This window comes from Clupea harengus, chromosome 19 (genome assembly GCF_900700415.2).
Source record: "Clupea harengus chromosome 19, Ch_v2.0.2, whole genome shotgun sequence".
Classification (NCBI taxonomy): Eukaryota; Metazoa; Chordata; class Actinopteri; order Clupeiformes; family Clupeidae; genus Clupea; species Clupea harengus.
In genome coordinates, this window is record NC_045170.1 from 803,631 (window position 1) to 831,182 (window position 27,552).

General features: G+C 41.7%; 1 protein-coding gene across 1 annotated transcript in view; it reads left to right on the top strand.

Annotated features, from left to right (window-relative positions):
• Nucleotides 1-10,706: 10,706 nt before the first annotated feature.
• The window catches only part of LOC122133822 (NLR family CARD domain-containing protein 3-like), a 32,100-nt gene continuing 15,254 nt past the window's right edge, over nt 10,707-27,552 (top strand). Inside the window, exons 1-8 of the mRNA XM_042710715.1 lie at nt 10,707-10,792; nt 11,390-11,452; nt 12,652-12,768; nt 15,675-15,759; nt 19,562-19,757; nt 19,900-21,703; nt 22,228-22,401; nt 26,209-26,382. Coding sequence (XP_042566649.1) covers nt 11,418-11,452; nt 12,652-12,768; nt 15,675-15,759; nt 19,562-19,757; nt 19,900-21,703; nt 22,228-22,401; nt 26,209-26,382 — 2,585 coding nt within the window. The 5' untranslated portion in view covers nt 10,707-10,792; nt 11,390-11,417. The remainder of the gene's footprint in view (nt 10,793-11,389; nt 11,453-12,651; nt 12,769-15,674; nt 15,760-19,561; nt 19,758-19,899; nt 21,704-22,227; nt 22,402-26,208; nt 26,383-27,552) is intronic.

The following is a 27,552-nucleotide window of genomic DNA, read 5'->3' on the forward strand; positions in this document are numbered from 1 at the left end:
CTTTCACACACACTTTCACACACATCCCCCCCTCCACACACACGTACTCACGCACACACTTACAAACACATACACACACTTACCCACATACTTACAAACCCACACACACTTACTTACGCACACATTTGCAAACAAACACAGACATACACACACTTAAAAATGGAAACTTACAAACACACACACACAATATATTTACACATTTTTTATGTTTTTATTCTCATCACATTTAGTTTTCGTCTAAAAGGATATACATTATATTTTCCTTTCCTCTCTACAGCCTGTCATACTGCAGTATTACAGAAGAGGGCTTCAGTTCTATTGCATCAGCACTCAGATCAAACCCCTCACACATGAGAGATCTGTGGCTGGCAGGGAATAAAGCAGTAGACTCAGGAGTGAAGCATCTGTCTTCTCTTCTGGAAGATCCCAACTGTAAACTGGAGCAACTATAGTGAGTATCACAAGACCAAATACTGAGTTGATATCAGTGAATTTGACAGTGACAGTGACACACACACACCCACCCACACACAGACACATACTTACACACACATTTACACACACACACACACTTACGCAAACACTTACAAACAAATAGACACATACACATACACACCAACACGCTTACAGACACACACACACACACACACACACACACACATACTTACACACATACAAACACACATATACACACACACACACAAACAGACATACACAAACTTACAAACACACTAACATACATGAAACAATTTTTGTGTAATAGGATATACAGTAAATAATGTTTTCCTTTCCTCTCTACAGTCTGTCAGACTGCAGTATTACAGAAGAGGGCTTCAGTTCTCTTGCATCAGCACTGAGATCAAACCCCTCACACATGAGAGCGCTGCGGCTGAATGGGAGTAAAGCAGGAGACTCAGGAGTGAAGCATCTTTCTTCTCTTCTGGAGGATCCCAACTGTAAACTGGAGAAACTAAAGTGAGTATCACAAGACCAAATACTGAGTTGATATCAGTGAATTTGATAGTGACAGTGACTTATCATGCTCTTCACATGTAAAGGGATAATATTAATTCACCAGTAAATACTTCTTATCACTCTGATTTTCCACTTGTTTTACACACACACACACACTTACACACACACACACTTACACACACACACACACAGACACACACACACACACACACCCACACACACATACTAACACACACACACACATACCCTTACACACCAACACACATACTTACACACACACAATTAAAAACACACTTACATGCACACGCACACACAGATATACACACACTCATACATAAAAACTTACAATCACTCACACATAATATATATATATATATGTGTGTGTATATATCGATTTTTGTAATTCTCATCAAAAACTAAAATTCTAATAATATAAATAATATTTTCCTTTTCTTTCAACACTCTGATTTTCCATCTTTATTATACACACAGACACACACACACACGCACAGACACACACACTTACAGACACACACGTACACACACACACACTTTAAAACACAGTCATAAACACTCTCAAACACACACACACACACATACTTGCAAACACACACACTTACAAGAACAGACAGACATACACACACTTTCACACACACACACACAGTGAAACACAGCTGATCTAATAGAGTCTTTCCTTTTTTCTCTCTACAGCCTGGCAGATTGCAGTATTACAGAGGAAGGCTTCAGATCTTTAGCATCAGCAGTGAGATCAAACCCATCAGCCCTCAGAGAGCTTCATCTGGATAGGAATCAGCCTGGACCCTCAACACTGCAGCTGTTCTCTGAACTTCAGAAAGATCCAAACTGTAAACATATCAACATAAAGATCTAGACTCTCATAAATCCGTTCACATTTTATTCCACATTAAATATCCCCCTACACTGTGTATAAAACAAATAATGACATCTGATGTAAAAATGATTTCTCTTTCATTACTGGAATGATTATTGACATGTTGAAGTAACTGCATATAGTAGTTGTCCAACAGCTCCTTTCCACTGTACCTGTCTTTGTTTAGAAACGATGTTACTCCTATCTCTGTACTCCACTGGACTGTAAATATATTTCCCTCTCCCTTGTATACTACTTGCATCACGTTACTATTTGAAGCAATATGTATGTTTTTTCAAGTAACAAAAAAAATGTCAGTATTGTTAGTATTGTATAAAGAATGTTTTCATTAATATTCACTTAATTCTATTATTGATAATAAACACGACCGATGAGAACAGATTAATGTTCAATGTTCAAAGATTCTATATTTCAAGTTCAAGTTTATTATCATATACTCATAAACAGCATTTATCGGTAATGAAATTCTTTGTGCTCAATGTCCGTTCAACTTAGAGAATAAATAAATAAATTACTGGAGAATGGAGAAAAAGGGTAGAAAAAAGAGAAAACATTTTTGTGCAAAAAAGATATTTCAAGGACAGTTCAGCATCCTGATGGCATGTGGGTAAAAACTATCCCTGTATCTGCTGGTACGGGACCTTATGCTCTTGTATCGCCTTCCAGAAGGCAGGAGGGAGAAAAGACTGGCAGGGATGACTAGGGTCAGAAATAATCCGCTTGGCCTTTCTCCTGCAGCGCTGGCTGTAAAGGTCCTGAATGAACCACAATAGCCCAGTTATGATAAGCAAGTTTAATATAGCCCAGTAGCTGAGCCCATGAATGCAACTGAGCAGAACAGGCCCAAACCTAGTGCAGTAATTAGACCGGGGTGCTGTGGGAACCCAGTGCAGTAATTAGACTAGGGTGCTGTGGGAACCCAGTGCAGTAATTAGACTAGGGTGCTGTGGGAACCCAGTGCAGTAATTAGACTAGGGTGCTGTGGGAACCCAGTGCAGTAATTAGACTAGGGTGCTGTGGGAACCCAGTGCAGTAATTAGACTAGGGTGCTGTGGGAACCCAGTGCAGTAATTAGACTAGGGTGCCGTGGGAAAGAGATGTACACGTCAACACATAATGTACACATGGCATTACTACTTAAGACAAACACATAAAATACACACAGCAATACGAGTTCATATTTCAAATAAACTACACTTACCTGTCCCCTTACAAAAAAACAAAAGACAACAACAACACCAAAAAAGGCACGTCAAACTCCAGGTAACAGCTTGCATGTTGTAAAACACAACTAACAGAGAAGAAGAACCCCAGGTGGCCGGTGACAGATTGCATGTTGACCTTGGGATCCGTGAAGGCCATCAGCAGCAGAGCACAACTTCACACACACACACACACACACACACACACACACACACACACACACACACACACACACACACACACACACACCAGTGACAGATTGCATGTTGCACTTGGGATCCGCGAAGGCCCTCCTACAGGTGACCAATGCACTGCCTGCTGACCAAACCTGTCAAGCCAAAGACGACTACAGAAACACCAGAGCAGCAGGGCAGGGTTGAACTCCAGGTGACTGGCACTGACTAGTGAACGCCAGCAGCAGGGCACAACTTCACACACACACACACACACACACAAACAGACACACACACACACACACACACACACACACTCACAGACACACACAGACACACACACAGACACACACACACGACACACTGGCACTGACTAGGGAACGCCAGCAGCAGGGCACAACCTCACCTTATCCAGCCTGACACACAGACACACACACACACACACAGACACACACACACACACACACACACACACACACAGACACACACACACACGTTATATGTTTTAACATGCTTCTTGAGCTTGAATCAAAATGTATGTTATTTTCAAACTAGTCATCTGGGCGTCACACTGCCATACCAAGAATGACCATAAGAGGGGGCAGTGCAATGAAGTGGGGGCTAATGAATCTGTTCATACTGCCCTCACCTGTATGCAGGTTAATGCAGGTTCAGCAATACTGTGTAGATTTCCTGTGTACATTGTGCTGAAACCAGCATCGAACCTACAACCAATATTGTTAGAGTAAAGCCAAAGATCAAATCTTTTTGCAGAGCAAAAGTATAATATTCCACCTAAATAAATACTCAGCATGAATACAATAATAATGCTCTTGTTCCAAAGGTCATTTTAATGGCTCTATTCTGTGGGTGATAATGACACATTATCCTGGGTAAGGCAATATTTGCAAATCTTTGAGGATTCATTTCATACAAAAGAAAATGTGTTGCCTTTACAGAAAAATACACGTGCCTATTATGGTCTCCATGGTCTTCCATGGTCTTTACTGCTTTTCAGAAGACTTTCAGGCAAGGAGTGGCTATGGAGAGAGCAGTAAGGACCATGTCTTTTACTCAGTGATACCCCCACCCCTCTCAGATTGGTTGTCAGCTATAATGTGTGCAATGAAACTATGATAGTACTGTCCCATACTGTCAATGGAGAAGTGTTGAACACAGAATTGATCTCCATGCAGCTTTTATTATGCAGGAACTCCCACCACTGCCCATGTATCTATCTGTATATCAGCACTAGCAATGCCCACCACTGCCCATGTATCTATCTGTATATCAGCACTAGCAATGCCCACCACTGCCCATGTATCTATCTGTATATCAGCACTAGCAATGCCCACCACTGCCCATGTATCTATCTGTATATCAGCACTAGCAATGTTTGCTGTGTGCAACAGCTTCTTATGCACAGACAGACAGGAATGAGTTAAATTTAAAATGCAAGACTTCAACTTTGTTCTTGGACTTAGCTCAACTTTGCCCGCCATGCCAATAAAGTTTTACACCTTAGACACTCTGGGCTCCTCCTTACAGGTCTGACATAAGAGGAAGGGCAGAAACAGTCAACGTTCACTTTACAGATTCCATTTTAACAGGAGGAAGAAGCTCTCTACCTTTAACTTAAATCAATTTGAAAACCTTAAGCTTGGTTATGTGCGATAGAAACATGTGAGTCTTATCTTGAGAAACATGTTCTGATGTGTGTACACATCTGTGCTGTGATTGATTTATTTAGAAAAGGTTGTTTCCCCACGGGACGTACTGCTACAAAATGGCGGCATAGTAAACAGGTCAGTTATTCATCTATTCACAATACTATTCTACTAAAATAATATGTTGTGTTTTCAGTAGTTGTCTTATAGACTACCTGTTTGAAAATTGTGCTTTGATTTTTAGGTGCTTACTGATTATTATTCTTGCTTACATTGTTTTAGTAGGGTGAAGCTAAATGCCTTCAGGACATATTTCTGCCTTTAGAGTGGATATACAAACAAAACTCTCCATGAAGAGAGATATTTCAAAATGTTGAATGTTATTTCTTACATCTCATTGGTGCTCAGGACCCCAAGTTCATTTATGCAGTTTTATCAGACCAGTGTTTAAATGTAGTACATATTCAAATATAGGGGCAGTTTTATCAGACAGTTGTTTAAATATAGGGGCAGTTTTATCAGACCGGTGTTTAAATATAGGGGCAGTTTTATCAGACCGGTGTTTAAATGTAGGGGCAGTATTATCAGACCGGTGTTTAAATGTAGGGGCAGTTTTATCAGACAGGTGTTTAAATGTAGTACATATTTAAATATAGGGGCAGTTTTATCAGACAGGTGTTTAAATGTAGTACGTTTTTAAATGTAGGGGCAACGGAACCTCTCGACTTACTAAGAGGGGCAACGTAATTCAATTCAAATCAAATGTATTTACTATATAGCGCCAAAACAATACAATTGCTTCACAGAGCCCAGAGGGGGCCATCTGCATGGGCCAGGTAGAGAGGTAGAGATAGAGGGGGCCATCTGCATGGGTCAGGTAGAGAGGTAGAGCACAGAGGGGGTCATCTGCATGGGCCAGGTAGAGAGGTAGAGATAGAGGGGGCCATCTGCATGGGACAGGTAGAGAGGTAGAGATAGAGGGGGTCATCTGCATGGGTCAGGTAGAGAGGTAGAGATAGAGGGGGTCATCTGAATGGGTCAGGTAGAGAGGTAGAGATAGAGAAAGGGGATGGGGAGCTGGCAGAAGGTAGAAATGTGATTATTTCAAATGATTGCTGCACGATGACACTTTTGGTAAACACTCCCTAGGGTGGGATACTGCCTCACATGTTGTTGATTCTCAGAGAGAGAGAGAGAGGGGGGAGAGATAGAGAGGGAAAGAGAGAGAGGGGGGGGGAGAGAGAGGGAGAGAGAGAGTGTCTGTGTGTGTGTGTGTGTGTGTGTGTGTGTGTGTGTGTGTGTGTGTGTGTGTCTGTGCATGTGTGTGTGTTCTTGGACTCTGCTCAACTTTGGCCGCCATGACTATAAAGTTTTACACCTTACACACTCTGGGCTCCTCCTTACAGGTCTGACATAAGAGGAAGGGCAGAAACAGTCAAAGTTCACTTTACAGACTCCATTTTAACCGGAGGAAGAAGATATCTACCTTTAGCTTAAATCAATTTGAAAACCTTAAGCTTGGTTATGTGTGATAGAAACATGTGAGTCTAATCTTGAGAAACATGTTCTGATGTGTGTACACATCCGTGCTGTGATTGATTTATTTAGAAAAGGTTGTTTCCCCACGGGACGTAATGCTACAAAATGGCGGCATAGTAAACAGGTGAGTGATTCTTCTATTCACACTACTATTCTACTAAAATAATATGTTGTGTTTTCAGTAGTTGTCTTATAGGCTACCTGTTTGAAAATGGTGCTTAGAATTTTAGGTGCCTACTGATTATTATTCTTGCTTACATTGTTTTAGTAGGGTAAAACTAAATGCCTTCAGGACATACAGTATTTCTGCCTTTAGAGTGGATATAGAAACAAAACTCTCCATGAAGAGATATATTTCAAAATGTTGAATATTATTTCATACATCTCATTGCTAATCATGACCCCAGGTTCGTTTATCTATGCAGTTTTATCACACAGGTGTCTAAATGTAGTATATATTGTTACGACCCTGGCGGGTCCAGGCCCCGCCCCATGAGATTTGCATGCCTGTTTTCTATCTGTCGTTATAACAGGTAATTGGATCCAGGTGTATGGGTGATTGGCTTGGCTACAAAAGCCCTGCTCAGATGGAAGTCGGGAGAGCGTTGGATTGGTCGTTGGATTTGGATAGTGAATTGGATTTGGGATTGTTGTTGTCGTTGTCTTTGGATTATCGTCGTTTGTTTATATTACCAGTTAATTGACTTTACAGTACATCTTTTGTTTCTCTTCACAACACTGATCTTCACCACACGTTTGCTATAATTATTAGATAATTATATAAACTTGTAAAATCATTAATAAATATATTATTATTACTATAAATATCCTAAATTCTGCGTGGCCTCCCCTTCTTGTTTCGTGTCGTGAGCTGGCACGTAACAATATTTAAATATAGGGGCAGTTTTATCAGACAGGTGTTTAAATGTAGTACATATTTAAATATAGGGGCAGTTTTATCAGACAGGTGTTTAAATGTAGTACATATTTAAATAAAGGGGCAGTTTTATCACACAGGTGTTTGAATGTAGAGGCAGTTTTATCAGACAGGTGTTTAAATGTAGAGGCAGTTTTATCAGACAGGTATTTAAATATAGGGGCAGTTTTATCAGACAGGTGTTTAAATGTAGTACGTATTTAAATGTAGGGGCAATGAAACCTCTCGACTTACTAAGATGGGCCAACATAATTCAACATAATTCAATTCAATTAAATTGTATTTATATAGCGCCAAAAACAATTGTCTTAAGGGACTTTACAGAGCCCAGAGGGGGTCATCTGCAAGGGCCAGGTAGAGAGGTAGAGATAGAGGGGACCATCTGCATGGGCCAGGTAGAGAGGTAGAGATAGAGGGGGCCATCTGCATGGGTCAGGTAGAGAGGTAGAGATAGAGGGGGCCATCTGCATGGGCCAGGTAGAGAGGTAGAGATAGAGGGGGCCATCTGCATGGGTCAGGTAGAGAGGTAGAGATAGAGGGGGCCATCTGCATGGGCCAGGTAGAGAGGTAGAGATAGAGGGGGTCATCTGCATGGGTCAGGTAGAGAGGTAGAGATAGAGAAAGGGGATGGGGAGCTGGCAGAATGTAGAAATGTGATTATTTCAAATGATTGCTGCACAATGACACTTTTGGTAAACACTCCCTAGGGTGGGACACTGCCTCATATGTTGTTGTCTCTCAGAGAGAGAGGGGGGGGAGGGGTGAGAGAGAGTGTGTGTGCCATTAGAGTGGATATAGAAACAAAAGTCTCCATGAAGAGAGATATTTTTAAAATGTTGAATGTTATTTCTTACATCTCATTGGTGCTCATGACCCCAGGTTCTTTCATCTATGCAGTTTTATCAGACAGGTGTTTAAATGAAGGGGCAGTTTTATCAGACAGGTGTTTAAATGAAGTACGTATTTAAATATAGGGGCAATGAAACCTCTCGACTTACTAAGAGGAGCAACATAATTAAATTTTATTACATTTTATTTATATAGCGCCAACACAACCAAATTGTCTTAAAGCGCTTTACAGAGCCCAGAGGGGGGCCATCTGCATGGGTCAGGTAGAGAGGTAGAGATAGAGGGGGCCATCTGCATGGGCCAGGTAGAGAGGTAGAGATAGAGAAAGGAGATGGGGGAGCTGGCAGAAGGTAGAAATGTGATTATTTCAAATGATTGCTGCACAATGACACTTTTGGTAAACACTCCCTAGGGTGGGACACTGCCTCATATGTTGTTGATTCTCAGAGAGAGAGAGAGAGGGGGGAGAGATAGAGAGGGAAAGAGAGAGAGGGGGGGGAGAGAGGGGGAGAATGAGAGAGAGAGGGATAGAGAGGGGGGAGGGAGCGGGATAGAGAGAGGGAGAGAGAGAGGGAGAGAGAGAGAGTGTCTGTGTGTGTGTGTGTGTGTGTGTGTGTCTGTGCATGTGTGTGTGTTCTTGGACTTTGCTCAACTTTGCCCGCCATGACTATAAAGTTTTACACCTTACACACTCTGGGCTCCTCCTTACAGGTCTGACATAAGAGGAAGGGCAGACATAGTCAAAGTTCACTTTACAGACTCCATTTTAACAGGAGGAAGAAGATATCTACCTTTAGCTTAAATCAATTTGAAAACCTTAAGCTTGGTTATGTGTGATAGAAACATGTGAGTCTAATCTTGAGAAACATGTTCTGATGTGTGTACACATCCGTGCTGTGATTGATTTATTTCAAAAAGGTTGTTTCCCCACGGGACGTACTGCTACAAAATGGCAGCATAGTAAACAGGTCAGTGATTCATCTATTCACACTACTATTCTACTAAAATAATATGTTGTGTTTTCAGTAGTTGTGTTATAGACTACCTGTTTGAAAATTGTGCTTAGATTTTTTGGTGCCTACTGATTATTATTCTTGCTTACATTGTTTTAGTAGGGTAAAACTAAATGCCTTCAGGACATATTTCTGCCTTTAGAGTGGATATAGAAACAAAACTCTCCATGAAGAGAGGTATTTCAAAATGTTGAATATTATTTCATACATCTCATTGCTGCTCATGACCCCAGGTTCGTTTATCTATGCAGTTTTATCACACAGGTGTTTAAATATAGGGGCAGTTTTATCAGACAGGTGTTTAAATGTAGTACATATTTAAATATAGGGAAAGTTTTATCAGACAGGTGTTTAAATGAAGTACGTATTTAAATATAGGGGCAATGAAACCTCTCGACTAACTAAGAGGAGCAACATAATTCAATTTAATTCAATTTTATTTATATAGCGCCAAAACAATCAAATTGTCTTAAAGCGCTTTACAGAGCTCAGAGGGGGGCCATCTGCATGGGCCAGGTAGAGAGGTAGAGAGGTAGAGATAGAGGGGGCCATCTGCATGGGACAGGTAGAGATAGAGGGGGCATCTGCATGGGACAGGTAGAGAGGTAGAGATAGAGGGGGCATCTGCATGGGACAGGTAGAGAGGTAGAGATAGAGGGGGCATCTGCATGGGTCAGGTAGAGAGGTAGAGATAGAGGGGGTCATCTGCATGGGACAGGTAGAGAGGTAGAGATAGAGGGGGCATCTGCATGGGTCAGGTAGAGAGGTAGAGATAGAGGGGGTCATCTGCATGGGACAGGTAGAGAGGTAGAGATAGAGAAAGGGGATGGGGAGCTGGCAGAATGTAGAAATTTGATTATTTCAAATGATTGCTGCACAATGACACTTTTGGTAAACACTCCCCAGGGTGGGACACTACCTCATATGTTGTTGATTCTCAGAGAGAGAGAGAGGGAGAGAGAGAGAGAGAGAGGGGGATGGAGAGAGAGAAGGGGAGAGCGAGAGAGGGAGTGGGAGTGGGAGAGGGAGAGAGAGGGGGGGGAGAGGGAGAGAGAGGGAGGGAGAGAGGGAGAGAGAGAGAGACGGGGAGACGGAGGGAGAGAGAGAGGGAGGAGAGAGAGAGAGAAGGAGAGAGAGGGGTGGGACAGGGAGCGGGAGAGAGAGAGTGGGAGTGTGTGTGTGTGTGGGTGTTATTGGACTTTGCTCAACTTTGCCACCATGGCAATTAAGTTTTACACCTTAGACACTCTGGGCTCCTCCTTACAGGTCTGACATAAGAGGAAGGGCAGACATAGTCAAAGTTCACTTTACAGACTCCATTTTAACCGGAGGAAGAAGATATCTACTTTGAACTTAACTCAATTTGAAAACCTTAAGCTTGGTTATGTGTGATAGAAACATGCAAGTCTTATCTTGAGAAACATGTTCTGATGTGTGTACACATCCGTGCTGTGATTGATTTATTTAGAAAAGGTTGTTTCCCCACGGGACGTATCGCTACAAAATGGCGGCATAGTAAACAGGTCAGTTATTCATCTATCCACACTACTATTCTACTAAAATAATATGTTGTGTTTTCAGTAGTTGTGTTATAGGCTACCTGTTTGAAAATGGTGCTTTGATTTCTAGGTGCTTACTGATTATTATTCTTGCTAACATTGCTTTAGTAGGGTAAAACTAAACGCCTTCAGGACACACACACGCACATGCACATGCACATGCACATGCACACACACTTACACTCACACTCACACACAGTGGGCTTGGATAGGTGTAGGTAGAGGGTTACACACTCACACACACACACTCACACACACACACACACACACACACACACACACACACACACACACACACACACACAGTGTGGTGGGGATGGATAGGTGTAGGCAGAGGGTTTCTGCAAGTAGATCAGGTCAGTAGATCAGGTGATGATCAAAAAGAAGAAAATAAACTTACATTTTTATCGGCCGTAGTTTCTGCTGGGAGGCCCACCCCTATATTACGGGACTATTATACAGGTATGGTCACAGATACCTTTCAACAGGTAGCTGCTGTTTTTATTTGTGAGTGTTTTCAGATACATAATTGTTTTGATTCATTGTTTCTACTGAATCCAGTTGTGTGTCCATGAAGAGAAGCTGAGCAATGGAAACACCAGGAGACGCTCCAGAGGGACAGAGGTAATGCATCATCTGAATTATGTGTGATGTTAAATTAAGCTGATATGTCCGTGTGTTTCTGTGGCTCTTGGGCTTTTTAGTGGACCTATAGGCCTACTCCACTTAGGCTAATAGCTTACTCTTAAACACTGCCTGTGTTCTACAATTTTCTGTGTTCATTTCCCTTTTCATAACAGCAAGGCAGTCACTGTCTGGCACCATTGGTGAAACACACGGCTGTAAGCCTACACTATGTGAAAATGAGTTTGAACAAATGAACACAAACATGGATAATCATTCTAAATTCTGAATGAGTCACAGTCCAGGCCTACTCGGCCACTGAACACAATCGGGTTTACCACAATAATCTCCACAATAACTGCAATAATTCATTCCTCCACAAGGGTTTCATGTTATATGTGTTTGTCAAGTACACTTACATGAGTGCTTTATTCAACCGTGAACTTATAAGACCTTTGAAATCAATTCAAATGATAAACAGAGCTCTAAGTTAGGTCTTTCATTCAGTCTAATATGATATAATATTTATTCAAAACTTCCCAGGCTACAGGTAACTTATACAGGCTGTGGGCAACTTTAGTTTACTTGCATTTTATATGGAATTGTGAGCAGAGCAGCGCCATTACAATTCTGGCCAGTTCCGTTCAATGGCTGAATTTAAATATCCAAATTAAAATAATAAAATTATGCTTCCCATGAATATTTTGTAATTGTATTTAGTTTAAATACCAACATTCCCCTTCCAGCTTCCCCTTTTTAAGAATAGTTAGTCAGATTTTGGGTGTAAATGCCTCTGTAGTAAATCATGGGTGCTATTTTGTGTGATAGACACGTCCTTCAGGAGAGACCTCCATCACCTGTGCCCAGTTGTGTGTCCATGAAGAGTGACCGGTCAAAAGATGACACCGTCAACTTCCAAAATAAAGATGTTACCAATGCATCAAGGCAAGTCCATGAAACAGACTCATGTCAAGGGTATGCTAGGAAGGGTATGTTTCGAAGTCAACAAATAGTGAATTTAGAGTGTCACAACCAGATATTTGGTAAAAACACAAAGAGTCTGTCTATAAATACTTTGTAACTGTATTAAGTTTAAATACCAACATTCCCCTTCCAGCTTCCCCTTTTTAAGAATAGTTAGTCAGATTTTGGATGTAAATGCCTCTGTAGTAAATCATGGGTGCTATTTTGTGTGATAGACACGTCCGTCAGGAGAGACCTCCATCACCTGCGCCCACTTGTGTGTCCATGAAGAGTGACCGGTCAAAAGATGACACCGTCAACTTCCAAAATGAAGATGGTACAAATGCATCAAGGTAAGTCCATGAAACTGACTCATGTCACAGCAAGTGAACAAATATTGAATTTAGAGTGTCACAACCAGATATTTGATTAAAAACATACAATATTTCTATAAATACTTTGTAATTGTATTTAATTTAAATACCAACATTCCCTGTTGGAGCCATTTCTGCTGTTTGTGATTTGTTTGTGATATTTATGTTGTTTGGTCATTTCTGGTATTATACATATTGTTAGTATTGTGATCTAGGCTCTGCTGTGATGTTTGGTGTAGCCCGTGTCACAGGGTGCTTGGTGTTGGGCAAGGATTGGGTGTCTAAGCTCCGCCCTTTTTGGAGATGTACCTTTACGTACAGGTAACAGGTGGTGGGTTTGAATCAGCTGGTGGCAGTAGAAGGACACAGTTTTTTGACCGTGGTCGTGGTAAACCGAACGTTACTGTCTACTCTCGCCAAAGTGGATCCGAACGAAATCGGGTCAGATGCCGCAATATTTCCCTTCCAGCTTCCCCTTTTTAAGAAAAGTAAGTCAGATTTTGGGTGTAAATGCCTCTGTAGTAAATCATGGGTGCTATTTTGTGTGATAGACACGTCCGTCAGGAGAGACCTCCATCACCTGTGCCCAGTTGTGTGTCCATGAAGAGTGACCGGTCAAAAGATGACACCGTCAACTTCCAAAATAAAGATGTTACCAATTCATCAAGGCAAGTCCATGAAACAGACTCATATCAAGGGTATGCTAGGAAGGGGTATGTTTCGAAGTCAACAAACAGTGAATTTAGAGTGTCACAACCAGATATTTGGTCAAAAAACAAAGAGCCTGTCTATAAAGACTTTGTAACTGTATTTAGTTTAAATACCAACATTCCCCTTCCAGCTTCCCATTTCTCAGAATAGTCAGTCAGATTTTGGGTGTAAATGCCTCTGTAGTAAATCATGGGTGCTATTTTGTGTGATAGACACGTCCGTCAGGAGAGACCTCCATCACCTGCGCCCACTTGTGTGTCCATGAAGAGTGACCGGTCAAAAGATGACACCGTCAACTTCCAAAATGAAGATGCTACAAATGCATCAAGGCAAGTCCATGAAACAGACTCATGTCAAGGGTATGCTTAAAAAGGTATACTGTCACACAGACTTACACAATAGTACACTAGGACGGGTATGCTAGGAAGTCAACAAATAGTGAATGGTGACACAACAGATATTTGGTCAAGAAACAAGGTGTCTGTCTATAAATATTTTGCAACTGTATTTAATTTACAAACTAAGATTTTTTTCTATAAATACTTTGTAATTGTATTTAATTTAAAATACCTCTCCCCTTCCAGGTTCCCCTTTTTAAGAATAGTCGGTCAGATTTTGGGTGAAAATGCCTCTGTAGTAAATCATGGGTGCTATTTTTTGTGATAGACATGTTTACATGGACGGATTAAGAAACCACGGGCCCCTGGGCCTGGACATGTTAAAGGCCCCCCCCCCCCTCCGCGAAAAAAATTATTGTGTGCCCGCAAAACACGCACGCACGCACACGCACACACAAACACAACCAATGTGTTGGATTTTACGGTCGAATTAGATACTTTGGCTATTGTATTGGGAAAGAAAACAGGTCAAAGTTTACTCTGTAACATCCAACTTCGGTGAGGTGTGCACTGCCCTGCTATTGTTTCTGACATTACATGTGACAGGGCAACAGCCGAGTGATTCTTTTCCAAATTGAAACTGATTAAGACTTACCTGAGGGGCAGCATGGGGCAGGAGAGGCTGAATGGGCTGCCTATCCTGTCCATTGAAAAATCGAATCATGCATCACCACTTTTATGTTTGAAAGGCGTCGTCCGGCAGGTGTAGCCTACTGTGCCTGCTTGTAGGTCTTGACTTTCAGATTATGCGCCTAAACTAGCTATATCGTATCGTCTCATCACATGATCAATTAGAGACTTGACATTGGACAACAAGATACATATTACCCAGCAATCATCATTGCATATCTTTATATGACAAAAATAACAAAGAAAATAAGAAATTATTCATTTAATTGAATCAGTTTTTTTATAGTTTCTATAGTGTATGTACGATAAGCATACAGTATAATTTTGTTATAGATTGCTACTGACGATTCCCCCTAAAAATTATGAAAACCATGACAGAGACAGGTTTGCCATTTTGAGGGAATATATAGCATAAGGTATCCTCAGCACTCCCAAAAAGTCATGCTTGATCACGTCGCATTAATCTAGCTTTTTCTAACACAGCACAGGTACACTCAATTAAAGCCATTAGCAAATGAATAAAATACACCTTTTTCAACCACAAATAAGATACATAACAGCGACTTCACGCAGAGGCTCTGGCCTAGGGGCCCCCTGAGCTCATGGGCCCCTGGGCCTGGGCCCGGTAGGCCCGTTCGTTAATCCATCCCTGCATGTTTAGCGGGAGAGACCTCTTGAGATGCGTTTGGTAGCATATCAGTAAAGTATTTGTAATTTGCAATGAAATCAGACTAAAAACTCCAAATTATCAATTTACTAAATTATTTCTGAAATAAGTACAGCATAGAATAGACAGAACAAGTGCAGACCCAAAAACCTAGAGGCAAGGGAGAAAACTAATCTGGATACATTTAACATCATATGTTACTGAAAGGCACATGATGCAAGTTAACAGTTTTTGAGGTATGGTTTTGTCATCTCAACATCTTTTGTTTTGATAAGCCACTCAGTCTATTCACTAGGATTCTGTTATAGGCTCGAAACCCTGTGGAAAAGAAAGATCAGCTTTTACAGCACAGTGTTGCCAAATATATCGCCAAAGTACATGAGTTAGCAAGCTGGGTAGTTTTAATAAGTGTCAACTGTGCTTTTGTTGATGTTTAAAGGTTAGCTCCATATTTCTTCACTTTGATTTTCCATCCCCAGAAGCCAAATGGAGGAATGTAAACCAGATGCTGTCAGTGACCAGTTCACCCAGAGTCAACATGGGGATCTGAAGCACATATTCCAGGTTTAATGCACACATTTAATGCAGTGCTGCTATGGAGTATATGTTCATATTTAGTAATATACACCACCACACAAAAGTATAAGGAATAACTCACAAATGTACATTTTCAATTAAAATCAGATGACCATAATTATAGATATAGTTATAAGTATATAAGTTAAATCATTAGGCATATTATGGCATGTTATGTCATGTTATGGTTATGACAGTGGCATGTCATTCTCATGTCGACCCTTTCAAATAAGGTGTTGCTGATTGTACAAAGAAAGTTAATACATGCAAGAAATTTGGTTACTGAAAATATCTTCCAAGGTGTGCACAACACCCTTCACAGAACAGTGCAGACTAGAGTTAACCAGGAGATAAAGAGAGGCAAACACACACACACACACACTCACACACACACACACACACACACACACACACACACACACACACACACACACGGACACACACACACACACACACACACACACACACACACACTAGCGTTAACCAGGAGATAATGAGAGGCAGGAGGCACAAATCTGCAGGTTGTTCAAGACATCAGAATCTCTGCAAGCATAACACACACACACACACACACACACACACACACACACATAATTGTTGCTTCAATCAGAAATCATTATTTCTTAACTTGTAACCGTCTTCACAATTTTTCAAAAAATTTGTAAATTTCTGGGTGATTCCAAATTTCTGATTGGTATAGTGCATATTTCCATATTGATTAATATTGACCTCTTTTGTATCTCTGTAAACATTTTCAATCTAATAGGGAGGGAGTTTCAGGTCAACATATGTTAACATATGGTCATGGGTTACATAAGACTCCACTGTATGTCTAAATGTTCTGCACTGGTCATGCAGTAGTTTTTAATCTCATTACTCTCTCCCAGGGTCCAGCTGCCAACTGTTGTTGACATCTCTACCCTATATATAGTTCATTCAGCAGCATGTTTCTACAGTGTTCTTAAACAGATGTACACCACAACAAATCCAATACCAGCCACGATGATAATCATATATACACTTATATATCATAATAATATGTGTGGAGGGTTAGCTACCTGGCATTCTGTTACTGTGTACATACATCTACTGATGCCTAATCTGGACACATCTTCAGTGATGTTCCTGGTATCATTGGACGTTTCGGGTCTCAACATCATATGCCCTCCTCCAGGTGACCCAGTCGGGGCTGATCAGACCCCAGCTTGTGTCCAGATGGCTAGCTAGCTACCATGACTCCATGGCTCCCCTCTTTTGAGCCACAGCCATCTTGAGGCTCTCTCTGCCGCATCGGTGGTACTGCGGATGGCTCTCCTCTTTCTCTCACCCTCGATGCCTAAACTACTGAAGGCTCTGGCCAAGGAACGGGCTGCAAATCCAAACTCCACAGGGAAACACCTTGCTCTCCAGCCAGACTGCTGGCAGTCACTGACCAGTCCTACGTACTTGGAGAGCCTCCTCTCAAAGGCTTCTTCCAAGCGATCTTTCTCACGGGACTGTCAGCTCCAGCAGCACTGCAAAAGGACAATGTCTGGTCGCAGGGTGGTGACTGCAATATGGCTAAGGAACTTCAGCTGATGTTCAAGGTCCACCAACAACTGCCAGTCTCTTGCAGACGTCAGGATGTCTGCAGATGATGTTCTTCTGGCAGGAGTTGGCTTGTCCCCAGCTCTGACAAAGGCGATGGTATTCTTGGAGGGTCGGAACTGCTTTGCCCACGCCAGTCCTGCGCTGATATGTGCAGATTTGACGGGCTTGGAAGCATGTCATACACTGCCTAGATGCGGAATTTGATGCGGTGAGGCTCGGCTTTCCAAAGCCCACCTCGTCCAAGCTCCCTGTTGCTTCATTCCCACTGCCTTGCAGGTTCTCATCTCCTCCACTGCTGCTCTCAGCTCCTCCTGAACAAGTTGTCACCCTTCCTTCCCCCTGGTGTTCATTTGGGGAGTTGGAAAGGATCCTAGCCCTGCTCGACCTCGTGTGACCATTCCCACCAGGCTTCTGTGACGCAGCCTTGCATCTGCCTCTTGAACCGCTTCCTCTGCCCTCCATTTCCTGTCAGTCCTCACTTGGATCCCTGCTTTAGCCACCTTCGGATCACTTGACTCCCTGTACTGAACCACTTCTCTGGCTCTAGTTACCTTGAAATCCTCCTCCAAGGATTTGAAAGGCAGTCGCAGTTTGTTGGTCTTCCCGTACAGTGCAATGCTGCTCAGGCTCCTTGGTAATCCAAGCCATCTCCGGAGGTGTTTGCTGACTTTCCTCTCCAAGGTCTCAACTGTTGAGATAGGGACCGCGTAGACAAGGAGGGGCCACAGGATCCTGGGAAGAATGCCATGTTGGTAGACCCAGGCTTTAAACTTCCCAGGTAGGCCTGACTTGTCCACGGATTTCAGCTAGCCATCCAACTCAGTGCAGGTCAACTGGATAGATGGTGTGTCTCTCAGAGAGCAGTCAAAAACCTTGCCCAAGCTCTTGACTGGCTTCTCTGTAATAGTTGGAATGGCTGTGCCTGTGATGTTAAACCGGAACTTGTCCTCCACCTTCCCTTCCTCAGCACCATTGATCTGGATTTGGCGGGTTTGAAACGTATCCGGGCCCACTCCACCAGCTTTTTAAGTCCCTTCAGAATCCACCGGCAGCCTGGGACTGATTCTGTCGTGAGGTCATCCATGAATAACCTGATGGGTGGTTGCCGTTGTCCGGAATTCGTGCGGGGTCCTCTGCACTCTGGCTCAGCAGACTTAGTGAGCATGTTCATGGCTAGGGAGAACAATGTCACAGAGATAGTACACCCTGTGTTGATACCGATCTCCACCTTGTGCCAACTGGATGTTATTGCTCCTGAAGAGACCCTCATCCTGAAATTGCTGTAATAATCAGCGATGAGGTCACCTGCTGGGTACATGATGTTTTCTTAAGGTGAGCTGAACCAGCTTGTGTGCAATGGAACCGAATGCATTTGCCAGGTCAAGCCACAACACTGACAGGTTGCCCTTGTTCTCTCTGGCCTCCCGAATGAGCTGTGTCACCACACCAGTATGCTCCAGACATCCTGACATTCCTGGAATGCCGCCTTTCTGGACAGATGTGTCGATGTATGTGTTCTTTGCCAGGTAGGTACACAGCTGTTTGGAAACAGCACTGAAGAAAACCTTTGCCTTAACACACAGCAGGGTTGATGATGCGGAACTGGTCTAGCTGAGTGGAGTTTTCCTCCTTCGGGATCCATACCCCTTCAGCCACTCTCCATTGTTCAGGGATCCTCCCTCTTGTCCAGAAGACTCACAGGATTTTCCACAGACGCAGCAGGAGTTTGGGACAGTTCTTATAAACTTTGTATGAAGTGCCACTCTGTCCTGGTGCAGAGCTTGCCCTTGCTTTGCGGACAACCTCCCTGACTTCCTTTAGCTGCAGCTCCGACATGTCGAACTGCACTTCTGGTTCAGGGGGTTCTATGAGGTTGTTACACTCTCCCAACTCCTGCTCTCTTGCGGGGTCGCTGTATGTCTGCTTCAGATGTTGGTCTATGTCTTCCTGCGAGGAGGCCAGTTTGCCACTGCGCTTCTGCTCCAGCAAATCCTTAGTTATTATTTGCTGTCCCACTTTTTCACAGTGGCCTTTCAATATTGTAATGACACTAATGAATGCAGTGTATTAGAATATGTCATACTGAGAATCATTAAGTAATAGAACATTCCTTTGTACTTACATATACCAGATTTAGGGTTAAGGTAAATGTAAGTAGTCTATTAGCGTTCTGTAATGCAATGCACTATTTTTGCTTTAGGTGTTAGAGGAGAAGATCATCACCTTTGTGAAGAATGAGCTGAAGAGATTCAAGAGGATGCTGAGTCCAGATTACCAAGAAAACTTTGAGAGTAAAGAGGAGGATGAGAGTGAAGCCAGAGAAGCGGCTCTGAAGATGGCACTGCACTTCCTTAGGAATATGAAGCAGCAAGATCTCGCTGACAAACTGCAAGAAAGTAAGAATTCTTTCTTTATGTACATTTGCATTTGTTTGCATCACTTAGCTAAAATAAGGAAAAATAGAAACAGTTATTGTTTGCCCTCAATGTCAGTGGCTTGCAAAACAGTATTATGTTTTTTGTTGTATATTTGAAATAGATAAGCTGGACGTAGTTTGTCAGACCGAGCTGAAAAGAAATCTCAAGAACAAGTACCAGAGTGTTTTTGAAGGAATACCCAAGCAAGGAAGCTCTGCTCTTCTAGAAAAGATCTACACAGAAGTCTACATCACAGAGGGAGGAAGTGGAAAAGTAAATGAAGAGCATGAAGTCAGACAGATTGAGTCAAGATCCAAGAGACCAGCTGGACAGGAAACATCAATCAGATGCAGTGACATCTTTAAACCCTTACCTGGCCAAGACAAACCAATCAGAAGTGTTGTCACAAAAGGAGTTGCTGGCATTGGTAAAACTGTCTCAGTTCAGAAGTTCATCCTGGACTGGGCAGAGGGAAAAGAAAACCAGGATATCCACTTCATATTTCCACTACTTTTTAGGGAGCTCAACCTCATGAGAGAAAAAGAACAGCTCTCTTTGATGGATCTCCTCCACCACTTTTTCACAGAAATAAAGCAGTTAACCTTTCCCAGCGAAGGGAAGTACAAAGCGTTGTTCATATTTGATGGTCTGGATGAATGTCGACTCCAACTAGACTTTCAGAAAAATGAAAGTTTGACTGATGTGACAAAGGTCACTTCATTGGATGTACTCCTGACAAATGTCATCAAGGGTAACCTGCTCCCCTCTGCTTTACTTTGGATTACCTCTCGACCAGCAGCAGCCTATCAAATCCCACCTGAGTCTGTTGACCGGGTCACAGAGGTACAAGGGTTCAATGACCCACAGAAGGAAGAGTACTTCAGGAAGAGGATCAGTGATCAGAATCTTGTCAGCAAAGTCATCTCTCACATCAAATTATCAAGGAGTCTCCACATTATGTGTCACATACCAGTGTTCTGCTGGATTGCTGCTACTGTTCTTACGGTGATTCTTGGCTCTTCAGGAGGTGGACAGATTCCAAAGACTTTGACAGAGATGTACACCTATTTCCTTATTTTCCAAACCAAACAGAGGAGCCTAAAGTTTGAAAATGTTCATGACCTTGATCCACAGTGGAACAAGAAAGTTATCCTTGGCCTTGGAAAGTTGGCATATGAACAGTTAGAGAAGGGTAATCTGATTTTTTATGAAGAAGACCTAAAAGAGTCTGGCATTGATGTCAGAGAGGCAGCAGTATGCTCTGGCATCTGCTCCCAGATCTTTCGAGAAGAATCAGGGCTTTATCAAGGAAAGGTGTTCTGCTTCGTGCATTTAAGTGTCCAGGAGTATCTTGCAGCTTTGTATGTGTTTCTGATGTTAATAATGAAAAGGAAAGACCTAATTTCTCCAAATCAAGCCCTCAGAAAAGGCTTTCAGCTTTGGGAAATGAGATCAGTACACAAATCCATGATCATCTTACACAAGAGTGCCGTGGACAAAGCTTTAGAGCATGAAGATGGACGCTTTGACCTATTCCTCCGTTTCCTTCTTGGCCTCTCACTGGAGTCTAACCAGACTCTCCTGCATGGCCTACTACAGAGAGGACAAAATAAGAAGGGCAATGAAGAAACAATCAGTTACATTAAGGAAAATATCAGGGATGTTCCTTCATCAGAAAGGGTGATCAACCTCTTCCACTGTCTGAATGAACTCAATGATCACTCCTTAGTGGAAGAGGTCCAGAGCTTCCTGAGTCCTGGGACACTTTCTGAAGCTGAACTCTCACCTGCCCAGTGGTCAGCTCTAGTGTTTGTGCTGCTGACATCAGAACAGAAGCTGGATGTGTTTGACTTGAAGAAGTACATCAGATCTGATGAAGCTTTCCTCAGGCTTCAGCCAGTAGTGGAGGAATCTCAGAAGGCTCAGTAAGTATGGTGGCAGTGTGTATTCTCAGAAAGGGAGGGGTTAATGACACTAGCTGTGTTTTTAATGCACATTTTGAATGATAAACCCTGACTGGAAACACTTGAAATGCGAGTAATCATTTGATTTGCTAGAGGGGGGTGGATTTACTCGACGTTCTGGTATAATGCAACTAAGTTTCAATTAAATGGGTTCATTCGCATGAATTTGCATTTGTTGCAATTTATTTACATTTTCCTGTTAAAGTTGGCCTGACAACCTTATGTTGTGATCCCAAAGCTGTTCACGACTCCTTCCTTAATTAGGAGAGTGTCCATTTTGAATTTGCATAATACAGATGATGAAAATGCACTGATTCGCATTTTATTCAGCTGAATTTTCATGAATGCGCATAAAAGATGGGAATGAGTTCTATGGGAACCCTTTTTGCCTGATTTTTAAATTGGTTTAGAAACACTAATATACAGACGGCAGCAGTGTCCTTTTCATTGAGCTTTTAGTCACTGGTGGCTGTTTTCCCCTTAAGGCTCAATAGCTGTGGGCTCACTGAAAGGAGCTGTACAGAACTGGCATGTATCCTCAGCAAAGCATCTTCAAAACTGAAAAATGTGGATCTCAGTGACAACAGTATTGGAGATATTGGGGTCCAAGAACTCTGTAGCGGACTGGAGAACCCAAACTGTGCACTGGAGACACTCAGGTAAGACATTTTGATTCTTCAGTATTCCCTAGGAATGAGTTCTGTGGGATAATTTGTACTGTTTCATTTCTTGATCAAATATCCCCATGGTTACAGACACACATCACACTTTTTCAAATTTTCATGTAAAGTTCCAGACCCACATAGACTTGAAGATCCTTCATTCACAATCAGTACTGATCCCACACACCTGGCACTCTCCTTACTTAAACTCCTCACTCGCTTCACTCCCTTGTCGGTTCTCGCATCACGCTCGCATCACTTATGGGTTATACCTCAAGATGATACACGCTCCGGATCCCCGACCTCCGCTGCTACGCCAGTGTTCTCCTCTTCCAGGTCGTTTAGTCTTAGTTCTGGTCCCGCGCTCCTGCACCGTCAGGTCCAGTGTTTCCATGATCTCCATGACACCCAGGTCGTTCTAGTTTAATCCCAGTTATCCCTAATCTAACTTTTGTGTGTTATAGTTTTTGAGTTCTGATGTTTTGTGCGTTCACGTTTGTGTGCTTTTGCATCCCGAGTTGCTTTTGTGTTTTTTCCTGTTTTTCCCCCTGTGAACCCTGTACTGGCTGGTTTGAAAAAAACTCCCACCTCCCTGCAATCTCTGTGTCGTCCAACGTTCCGTGACACCTTGACCATAGCACCATGCATTTAGTACTGCATTTTGGGTGGGAATACCACCTCAGTGTGCATTATTTTCAACCTTTCAAATGCTCTGTCATCCAATGTACCTGACGTAGTAAACTACTGATCCCCCCCAATAATCTACAAAAATTATCTTACTTTAAATATACTGCAAATGTCTTGTTGTGTTTGCCTTGACTGAATTATGACTATTTTATCACTGTTGCATTACCAGAGGTATACACTCAGGAAAGCATGCCAGTAGATACAAGTAGCATTCCCACCAATGATGATCTCTCTAGATTTCCTTACCTTAGGGAGTTGAACCTTCTTACAGTCAAAGCCAATCTGGAGTTGTTGATTGGCAGCAATGTTCCAAAGGCTTTAGAACTGTGGGAAGTGGTCAACAGGCAAGGAGATGGGCCACACGCAGTTATAACAAAATCTGGCTGGGTTGTCAACAGTCCTCTAAATGGATGTTGCATGGATAGCTGTCCTAAAGTCACGGCAAACAGAGTTTCTATTGCAAACCTGGAGGAGCTACTGTTGCAGCAGTACGACCATGACTTTAGTGAAACCTAAGAAGACAAAATTAAAATATCCTTTGAAAACAACAGATTCATGACTAGAGCAGAAAACTCTGAGAGGTGGTGGCACAGGACGAGCTGAAAAGATCTGATCCGTTTGAACACGAGTCAGACAACTGCACCCAACTCCACATGAAGTGGATCACAGGGAACAAAAGGAACAAACTTAATCTGTTTTTAACACTACATACACACTTACACACACACGTAAACACACACACACACACACGTACACACACACACACACACACACACACATACACTTACACTTACACTTACACATACTAACACATTTACACACACACACACTCACCTCAGTTTCAGTCTCAGCCTCAGCCTCAGTCTCATCCTCAACCTCATCCTCAGCCTCAGTCTCAGTCTCAGTCTCAGCCTCAGCCTACTCAACTGGAGCCTAGTCTTAGTCCTAGTCCTGAACGTGAAAGCATTTGCAAAACTAAATGTAGCCCTATGGAAAATTAGGCTAGATGTTTAAAGTTCATAGATTCATAAATAGGAAGTAATAAATAATATACATAGAATAAGTTAATAAATAGAATTTACCTGATTTGAAATGTATTTTATTTCTTTTATTCTAAGTTCCTGATGCTGGAAATGTTTTCAATGTATTTTATTTTGAATACTGTAAGAAAATAAATTCAAATGTAAGAGTTTTCATAACGTTTATTTTCTAAGCCAATGATATCTGAGTTGTTGGTCACGTGTCAAGGGGGAGTGATTGGAACGTAATGGAAACGTTAGCCTAGAGAGGAGTACGAAGCTGCAGCGAAAGCGAGGAAACATGTTGAGATTTGCTCCATGGCACAGCTAAAGTTTTAACGTGGGTAATACACTCAGTTAAGCGTACAACTGTAAATGTCTGTTAGACGAACGACTAATGACTCTTTTTAGAACATTGTACAGTAGTGTAGTCGTGTTATGTGAAGTTATTTCGGAGAACTCAGCGGACTGAGCCACCGATTCACACAGAAGGCTAACTCGGCTAGTGCTAGCTTATTATCACTTTGCACAAGTGTAGCCTTCTCGGAAACTTTGAACATGCATCGTCCGGACTGCCAAGTTAACCACACAGAGACCAAGGGACAGAGGAATCCAGACAGTCGACAACTCAGGTCGCCATACATCTCGGGTGAGCTGCTTAGAAGACATCTCTCCTTTCTACAAACTCAGCCGCTTGCAGAGGCGGCGGCCATTGTTGCGTTATTTGATTTTCTTCAATGGGACTGGCGCAAAGTAGCTTTTATGTTTCTGTCTTCTACGATCCGAGCTTCGAGTCAGGCCTGCACCGTAGGACTCTGGTAACACATTGGGTTCCCATACAGAGTATTATTTAGTCATATTACTGACAGATATATGGCTTTAGGTTAAAATGTTTTAATATTTTGTGTTATTGAAACTGTTTGCTCTTGGGTTTGTGGTCACCAGAGACATTGAAGTATTGCCATATTGAAGTAAAGTGGTAATTGAACTGTCAAGAACAATTATTTTGTTAATTAATACTTTTTTACAGATGTAAATATATTTTTCTAAGTAAATAGTTAACTTTATCTGTGTTGCATTTGAACGGTTATTTGCATTAGCCTAAAGTTTTGTGCATAGCCATAACTCTTGTTTGAAAAGGTGAACACTTATATTAGTATATTGTGTGACTGAAATACACTAAGTTAAGTTAAAAACTATACATTTAAAGGTGAGTAATTGTCTATTAGTCATAATAGTCATGTTATATAGTAATTAATATCCATAGTGTAAAGACAAAGTAAACACACATTTATACTAGTTAGAGATTATTTAAAGAACTCAGGTTAGCTACTATTAATTGCCAGGACAGCAAAGGGGCGCTACATCAAGTTTAAAAGAACACTGAAATCTCTGCATTTATTTTTTACAATAATATTATCCTTTTCTCTCTAAAGCCTGTCAAACTGCAATATTACAGAAGAGGGCTTCAGTTATCTTGCATCAGCACTGAGATCAAACCCCTCACACATGAGAAAGCTGTGGCTGAATGGGAATAAAGCAGGAGACTCAGGAGTGAAGCATCTGTCTTCTCTTCTGGAAGATCCCAACTGTAAACTCGAAACAGTACAGTGAGTATCACAAGACCAAATACTAAGTTGCTTTTAGTGAATTTGACAGTGACAGTGACTTATCATGCTCTTCATATGTAAAGGGTCACTATTAATACACCAGTAATCACTTCTTATCACTCTGATTTTCCATCTTCATTACACACACACACATAGACACTTACAGACACACACACACACACACACACCAACACACATACTTGCACACATTTGCACACACACACACTTACAATCCCACACACACTTACCTACGCACACGATTACAAACACAGACACATACACACCCACATACTTACACACACACACATACAAACAAACGTACACTTTCAGAGACACACTCATACATAAAAACTTACAATCACAGACACATAAAATATATATATATATATATACTGTATAAATATGTATTAATTTATTTATTTTTAATTCTCATCTAAAATAAAATGTGTCTAATTAAAATAAATTATATTTTCCTTTTCTCTCTACAGCCTGTCAAACTGCAGTATTACAGAAGAGGGCTTCAGTTATCTTGCATCAGCACTGAGATCAAACCCCTCACAAATGAGAGAGCTCTGGCTGAATGGGAGTAAAGCAGGAGACTCAGGAGTGAAGCATCTTTCTTCTCTTCTGGAGGATCCCAACTGTAAACTGGAGAAACTAGAGTGAGTATCACAAGACCAAATACTGAGTTGATATCAGTGAATTTGACAGTGACAGTGACTTATCATGCTCTTCACATGTAAAGGGCCACTACTAATCATCCACCATTAAACACTTCTTATCACTGATTTTCCATCTTTATTACACACATACACTTAAACACACACACTATAACGCACATTTTGATCTTTTGTTCGTTATAGTTTTAGATTTTTGTCTTTTGTGCGTTCCCGTTTGGACTTGGACTGTTTGGCTTTTTTATCCCGAGTTGCTTTTGTGTTTTTTCCCGTTTTTTCCCCCTGTGAACCCTGTACTGGCTGGTTTCAATAAACTCCCACCTACCTGCAATCTCTGTGTCTTCCGACGTTCTGTGACACCTTGACCATAGCACCATGCATTTAGTACTGCATTCTGGGTGGGAATACCACCTCAGTGTGCATTATTTTCAACCTTTCAAATGCTCTGTCATCCAATGTACCTGATGTAGTAAACTACTGATCCCCTCAATAATCTACAAAAATAATCTTACTTTAAATATACTGCAAATGTCTTGTTGTGTTTGCCTTGACTGAATTATGACTATATTATCCCTGTAGACTCTCACACTGCAGTATCACAGAGGAGGGCTATGCTAGTCTGGCTTCAGCCTTGAGGTTAAATCCCAATCATCTCAGAGAGCTGGATCTCAGAGGAAATGATCCAGGGGAATCAGGAGTCAAACTGCTTTTAGACCTAAAGGAGGACCCTCGGTGTAAACTGAACAATCTCAGGTAAATGTATATCAAGACCAAGAATATTACAAAGAGTTTCAAATACATTACAAAAAAAAATTAGACTGTTATTATGAGTATATACAGGTTCTATGACTATAACAATGGTTCTTCATTGCAATTAACTTAAAGCATTAGTCTCTTTATTTACTAACCACACCTCATATTTTAAGCTGTTGGGCATCACTAATGACCATAGATGAACATTATATTGAAAGTGACAAGATGAGCTCAACTGTTGCAGTGAAAACTCAGCCTGCTAGATTTAAAGCTGCTGCACCAGGCCAAGCAGACTTATTGAATCAATAGACTATACTAGTGGGTAGCAGTGCTTCCTTTCCCATGAGAAAAACACATATGTGACTGATCAGCTTGCTTTTTTCATTTCTGTAAAAGGCTGCC